General features: G+C 44.2%; 1 protein-coding gene across 1 annotated transcript; it reads right to left on the bottom strand.

Annotated features, from left to right (window-relative positions):
• Positions 1-1,225: 1,225 nt before the first annotated feature.
• ZMAT2 (zinc finger matrin-type 2) lies at positions 1,226-6,633 on the bottom strand. Its single transcript, XM_088798667.1, has 6 exons — positions 6,493-6,633; positions 6,082-6,175; positions 4,909-5,032; positions 3,601-3,674; positions 2,995-3,140; positions 1,226-2,272 (listed from the first exon to the last, which is right to left on the bottom strand). The coding sequence occupies exons 1-6, from the start codon at positions 6,508-6,510 to the stop codon at positions 2,129-2,131; spliced, it is 600 nt and encodes a 199-aa protein (XP_088654793.1). The 5' UTR covers positions 6,511-6,633; the 3' UTR covers positions 1,226-2,128.
• Between the last annotated feature and the right edge of the window lie 543 nt (positions 6,634-7,176).

Raw genomic sequence — 7,176 nt, 5'->3', positions numbered from 1 at the left:
ACTGTACCAAAGAAGGAGGGAATCATTTGAAGCCAAGTTGAGTTAGTTTCCTGAAGAATGAATGCTGAATCGTGAAAGGACCAGCTCACCGATATTTTCTCCAGCCTGCCTTCAATAAGGAAGCAAAAAGACCCAGTTGAGTAGGGCAGATTCTTACCCAAGAACCTGTAGAGCACATAATCATGACAAGGAAAGCACCCACTAATTAGCCCGCAATTGGGCAACAAATACTTTATGTGACACTGAGCCAGGCCTTGAGCCAGTAGACAGACATATTCACAGTGTTCCCAGAGGCAAGATTCAGCATCAGAAATAAACCAGACAAAAAGCATGCCCGACAGCAAGGGAATTTTGTACACAAGTCCAAAGGAAAGAGTATGGTACTTTGGGGGACTTAAAAGTGGTTCAGGTGCTACATAAAGGTGTTTGGGGGAACTAGATGAGGCTGAGCATGTATTAAGCCATATGGTGGCAGCCTTGTTAACTCAAATAGAGCCTGCTTTTCAGGGTATAGAACTAGCTAAGTTATTATAGAATTCACCTGCTTCAGGTTTGTGTAACTTTTGTTTTCTTAATATAAAGGACTGATTTATTTTTTTTCCTCTGCAGCCGTGGGACCTGGCCCAGCACCTCATCCAAGAAATATCAAAGTTGTTTTTCCTTTCAGTTAACCAGTCTGTGCCACTTAATTCTCAAGTTAGACCAAAGTAGGGAAGGCAGCTTCTCAATGGTTCTCAGTGGGGCTAGGAGGAAGGATTTCCCCCGACACCTCCCGGGGACATAGAAATCTTTACCTGTCATTAATTTGGGGAAGGGGTGCTACTGGCATCTAGTGAGTAGAGGCTAGGGATACTGCTAAACATCTTACAATGCACAAGGGAGCTCCCACAACAAAGAATTATACAGCCCCTAATGTCAACAGTGCCAAGAGTGAGTAACCCTGTGCCCAGCCTAAATGCAGTAGTGAAGAAAACACTTAAGTTCAACCCTGGGCTCTGCTGTTCCAAAAATAAGATCAAAGGAGGCTAAAATTACAGGAAAGGTTTTGTTCAGACTCTTCCGGACACAGATCCCATCAGAGGAAAATACAACTCATGCTGAAGGAACCTAGAAAACAAAAGTGACAGGGCTCAAATGAAGAAAGAATAAACTCTACATGGAAATCCTCAGTGTAGGAAGCAAAAAACAATACACAGGGAAGAATATGGAATGTTCCCACCAAATGTGAAATAGGCCCAGTCAATGCCATTTATTGTACATGTTGAACAGGCTCAGAGACCAAAGGGCTCCCATGTGAGGTTTGGCTTTTTTTTCCGTTTTCTTTTTTGCATCAAACAGGTCCTTCCAAGAGCCTGCTCACAAGGAAGACAAAAACAGTCATCCTCAATAAAATAAAACAAACAGGAAAAGCTGAACAGTCTACATATGGGGAGGGGATGGGAGATTAAAAAACTCACCAGACAAAAACCACACCAAACACTCATTCCATTTAATATCCTGTTACATGCACTGAGGAAACTGAGAACTTCAGGCCCCAAGGCAGCAATGCTCTGAGATTCTAGCTCAGGCTCCCTCTTATGTGACAGATTCATGCACACACATCCGCACATACCACTGATGCAGGCAGAAGTACACAAGCATGCACAAGTGGCCAGAGAACCACAATGGGGGATAAGGGAAAGGGGCGGGGGGATGGTCAAGGATATGGTATCAACTGGAAACTGGCGGCCCAGAAAACCCTTCCACTGAGGGCTAAGCAAGAGTCAAAATTAAAACAAAGGCAGAACACAGGATAAATGTAGGATGCTCAGAGAAGAGATTAGATAGATGAAGAGGGAAAGATGCAGGGGAAGTTTCGGGAAAGCAGCCTCAGAAGAGGAGGTTTTTCTTTATTGGGAACGCCAATGGGCAGAGGGCCTGTGACTCCAGTGATAAAGTGAGGCTGAAGGAATTATGCCAAAGCATTACCTCTGCCTCCTGTGCTCCCCCAAGACAGAGGGAAACCACAAACACCCACCCTCTTGCCCTCCCCATTGCCACTCTTATGGACTTTCCGAAGTACACCCCGAAAAATGACCCCCACACACATACAAAGTTAAGCCCAGCAAAGGGCCAAGCATAGAAAGCCTCAGTAACTCTTCTTTGTGGAACCAAAGCCAGAGAAGCCCATCACAGCTGCCATCTCATCATCCTCCTCAAATGTCAAATCCTCCTCAGCCCTCCTTTTCTTCTCCTTCTGTTTCTCTTTCTTGTAGGCTTTGGCCTTTTCCTCCTAGGGGGGGAAATCACTCAGAATCAGTTCAGACTCCTGAGCCAAACATTGTTGAAAGAGACAGATGAGCTTCAAGATTCCTTTCTATCTTTAAGAGAAAATATTTAAAGACAAGTACAATTTCAAGAGCAGAGGAAAAGCCACAGTCAAGATTTTATGGGACAAGAAAGAGAAGTTTTAGCCTGTGGAGAGCACTTCTCAACCCTACTTTCCAGGTCATCCCTAGTTCTTAACAAGGTTATGGGAGCAAAACCATGTAATAGTAACTAACACTCTGGAGAATGTAGTACATGCCAGCAACTGCTCTCAGTGCTTGCTTTGCGTATATTGTATACTAAGATCTCTAACAGAAGGAACCTGAGGCACACATAGGTTATATAACTTGCCCAAGATTCATAGCCAGTAAGTGGAGGAAACAGAATTCTGATCCAGTCAGCCAGGTTCCACAGGCCTCTTGGGGACTAGGTGCATTTAGTTAATCTCTCCTGTAGTAAAAAAAAAGTATGGCCCAGAGAATCCAGGAATAAAGGATAGATTTAGAGCCATTTCCTTCAGCTCATGAGAGTCCCAAACAAGGGCAATAAATGCTTCCCCTCATATACAGAAATTTAGGAGATACAAGTATCCCCTGGGGGTGGCAGTGGAATGAGGAAGACAGCCTCATGATTCATAACATAAAATTCAAAGTTGGGGAGGGAGAAGGAAGGACAGCAGAGCTTTACCTCTTCTCTGAGCTCCTTCATCCTTTCCTCAAAATCATAATCCTTCTGCTTCTCTTCCATCTTCTTCTTATTGACTTCAAAACGTTTCTTCACCTGATCCAAGGTGGAACGTTCCACACGCATAGACATGCCCAGGTTTCGCTGATCTGGGTGGGGTCAAGAGTGAAGAAGTAAGGTCATCACAACATCCTCAGCCCCTCAAAAAGTCTTTTCCTGATATTTTAAAAAAACACCTTCTCATAAAACACGCAGCAAAAATAATTATAGCTGAAAACAACTCCCTTGGCTTTACTTGTTCCCAGAAGCAGCAGCCCCAGACAACAAGATGCAGATGGTTTTCGATTGCCCTTTCTGAGTAGATGCAGATCAGTGGGGACATCTGAGCCCAGGAGAAGACTATGGTTTGGGCTTGTTGAGAGCCTAGAACAGTGTCTCTCACCTTACGGCCTACAGAAACATTAGATAATGAAGTAAAGGATGGCCTGTGCTGAAGCAACTGGAGAATTCCCTGGGCATTAAAAAAAAGGAACAGAACCCACCCGTCCCCCTACCTCCCACTCCAAAGCCCAATCCCAGCCCCAGCCACAAACTACCTCCAAGCCTTACGTTTCTTTCCATTAATGTGATCCAGGAAGTTGATGGAATCCTTCACAACACAGTCACAGACATTACAGTAATATCTAGCAAACAGAAACAGCATTGAATCAAATCCAGTGGTATGGATCTTATTGTTTTCAACCGAGAAACTCACATTTTTAGGTAAAAATTCTTTTTAGAAGGAGGCACTTCTCACTTCCATAAAGCCTTAGCTCTTGGAAGAATGTGGCAGCTAATGTCCAAGATGACCCCACAATGATCTCCACCCTCCTGGTATTTCTAATCCTGTGTAGCCCCCTCCCTATTTGTACCGCAGTTGGTGTGTGACCAATAGAATATAATACAAGTGATACTTTGTCACTTCCAAGATGAAGTTATAAAAAAACACAGTGTCTGTCTTAGTCTGTCCATGTGGATCATTGACTCTGGGGAAGCCACTTGCTTTGTTGTGAGAACCATGGAGAGGCCCATGGAACGAAGAACTGAGGCCACCAAACCACAGCCAGGTGACAGATGTTGGAAGCAGATCCTCGAGCCCCACTTATACCTCAGATGAACACAGACCCAGCAGACACCTTGAGTGCAGCTTTGTGAGCGGCCCTGAGCCAGAACCACCTAGGTAAGCCTTTCCCAAGTTCCTTACCCACAGAAATTATAAGCTATTTGTTGTTTTATGCTGCTAAACTTTGGGTTAATTTGTTAGTTTACATAGCAATAGTTACCAATATAGAGAGGAATAACAACAGTGGGTTTACTAAATAGCTCAGAGAAATGTCACACTGCTATCTGTGTTGCCCTCCTGCTGGAAAACCTAACTGGATAGAGTAGTAGTAGGCAAAAGGATGAAGAATTCTTATGGGATCCTTCTTCCTGTAGGTTATAGATTTAGTCTAGGAAGGAGGTGGACAACCAGAAAATCCATTACAACTACGACCTTTACAGCCAGTCTGGAACCTAAACACCCTTTATTAACTATCAATAGATCCTAGCTCCATTCTAGCTCCACCTTTCTCCTCTAGAAATCTTCTTAGTAGTCCTTTCCTTCATTTGTTCCTCTGGCAGGAGAACAATTATCCCTTTTAAGATACTAAAAAGTAGTTATTGTGCTAATATGAATAAGCCTGCAGAGTGACCTCTCCTAGAGATATTATTACATGAACCTGAGACCTTGGGGGACAAAGAAAAATAAACCTAAGGATAGAATTACAGGCAAAAAGGTTGTTAACCTGGGGCCACGAACCCTCCTTAACACTTCCTAAAACCAACAATTTATTAGACCTACTACTCCTGGCTAGAGAAAAATGAAAAGCCACTCACCCTCCCATCTCAGACTGTGGGGTGGTCTTGGTAATGACAATTGTCTTCCCAAGCTTGGATTCCAGGTCCACCTTGTAGTCCCTATGCCGAAGAAGCTCCCGCTTGACTGGCTGCACGGGTTTTCCTGAAATATAATGGGAAAGGAAGTCCCTTCAATATTACAATACCTTAACCAGAGAGGAAAAGATATGCATGAAACCCAAAACCCAGAGGTTTACTCTCATTTATTTTTTGAAACTTCAAAGCACGTAACAGGCAGCAGCGAGAGAGAATTTGAATAGGAAAATTTATAAGCAATCCTTAACTCACTATAGCGGTTCTCTACATTAAAGCCAACAAGCTTTGTTTGCAATGTTTTCTATTCATTGATTAACTGAATTGAAGGGAAGAGCTCTGAATTTGCACAAAAAGCAACCTTTTAAAAGAGCAAGAACACTAATGCTTTCAGATATCCCAAGCGGAACACAGAAAGGATTCTTCTGAGAGCTGGGGAAAATTTTAAAAGTGGGACCAACATTTAGGAATTACCTGTTACATGCCAAACACTATTTTACAAGTTACATAAAAACTAAACCGGTTAGTGTGTGCAAGACGGTGTGGAAGAAGAATGTACAAGTTTGAAAACAGATGAGAAAAATCAGACATTTGTTTTTGTATAGTGGAATCTCTAAGAAAAAGGCATTAAGTTCCTGACATTGTGCAAGGCAAAGAGAACAGCACTAAGTACTAGCTCAAACAATCACACCTTCCCTAGCAGGTCCCCTTGCTCTTCTCCAACCATAAGAAAAGGTTTTGATTGGGCCAGGAATGTTCTTCTCACCCTTAAGTAATATCAAGGGAAAGAGAGGGTCTTCAACAGCAGTAATGCACAGCAGCAAAATACTCCGCTAACCTCTCTGTCACTACTAAGGATTCCACTATTCCCTGTCCTTCAGGAAAGTTCTAAATGAGCAAAGCAAAGGGAGAGCAAGAAAGTAGAAGACAACAGAGCTAGAAAACACCTGAAAAACACTCCAGTCCATTTCCTTGCTCTCATTTTATACATGAAGAAATCGAGGACCAGGGAGGCAGCGCTCTGCCAGAGGTTACACGGGGTAGCCCAGTGCATTTCAAGTCTCCACCTACTGCATCGCCTCTACAATGCCCTTAGCCCTTAATGGAGCAGGCACCCACCATCCTTCTTTTCTCTCTCTTCCGTGAGCCTCTTCTCGGCGAGCTTCTCATATTCATCTTTGTCCCACTTTCGGCGAAAGTCCAAGTTTTTTGTCTGTAGGGGGAAAAAAAGCCCTCAAGATTCATCGCTAATCGTGTCTGAGCTATAGAGAAAACGTGTCATCGCCGCCAAGACGGCTCCGGGACCTGTAGAGAGCGAAACCTCTCCGGACCGCACCAGAAGGCTGAGGTGGCCTCAGGACCCCAAGCCAAGAAACCTCGCGATTCCACTGACGCTGAGCCAGGGCCTTACGGGGAAGCTCTAGCACCCGGGCCATAGAAACGCAAGGAGGTGTCGGGAAGCCAGTCAGGTGCAGAATATTCCGCACTGAGAAACCACCCCCCTCAAACCTCCCTCTCACACACACTTACACCGCTCCCCGACGCCATCTTCACCGCGAAGTGAATGGGAAGCCGGAAAATGCCGTAAAAAGCGACCTAAAGCCGTAAAGCAAACTTGTCCTCCAATAAGCTTACAGTCTCGTGCTCTAAACGAGCTACAAACTAGAGGGCTTCTAAAACAGGACTGTCGGCCCCGCCTCCGCCCCAAGAAAATGGCGCATGCGCAAGGAGAGTATGAAGCAACACGGAAGTAAGGGAGCGCGCAAACTTTTTTTGCCCTGGCATTCAAAAGCATCGCAGGGCAGGCAGTTCAACTCGTCTGTTTTACAAACGAGGAAACAGAATCAGAGCCCTAATAGTCTAATCAAATTTGAGTGCATTTCCAAGAGTTTCTAAACAGGTTTCTTTTTGAAGGCTGAAGCACTGTTATTAGAGGCTCCAGATGCCCCTCTTATCTGTATGCACTAAAGATAAGCTCCCCCACCACCACCAAACTGAAGTGTTTGTAAAAGCTGCGGCCTCCCCAAAGTACACATAGAGAGCTTTTTGCACTTTTGTTTCTTTATCTTGAAGCAATGATCTCATCCTATGGTTAATTCATTTATATCTTCAACTGAGGAACATTATAGTCCTTCAATCTATAGGGCACAATTTAATTAACATGCTTGGACTTGGGAAGGCCAGTTATCAGCAACACTCCAGGGTGAAGAACTG

The sequence above is a fragment of the Rhinolophus sinicus genome, chromosome 5 (genome assembly GCF_057876585.1).
Source record: "Rhinolophus sinicus isolate RSI-liver-muscle chromosome 5, RSI-T2T, whole genome shotgun sequence".
NCBI classification, from domain to species: Eukaryota; Metazoa; Chordata; class Mammalia; order Chiroptera; family Rhinolophidae; genus Rhinolophus; species Rhinolophus sinicus.
The sequence above is the reverse complement of the archived record's forward strand: the minus strand, read 5'-3'. Positions and strand labels throughout refer to the sequence as shown.

Bases quoted from the DNA above. Each gene is read 5' to 3' on its own strand.
- ZMAT2 (XM_088798667.1), bottom strand. The intron at 3,675-4,908 runs GTGAGTGGCTTT...TCTGTTTGCTAG, and splicing joins CCACAGTCTGAGATGGGAGG to ATATTACTGTAATGTCTGTG. The intron at 3,141-3,600 runs GTAAGGCTTGGA...GACCCCACCCAG, and splicing joins TCACATTAATGGAAAGAAAC to ATCAGCGAAACCTGGGCATG.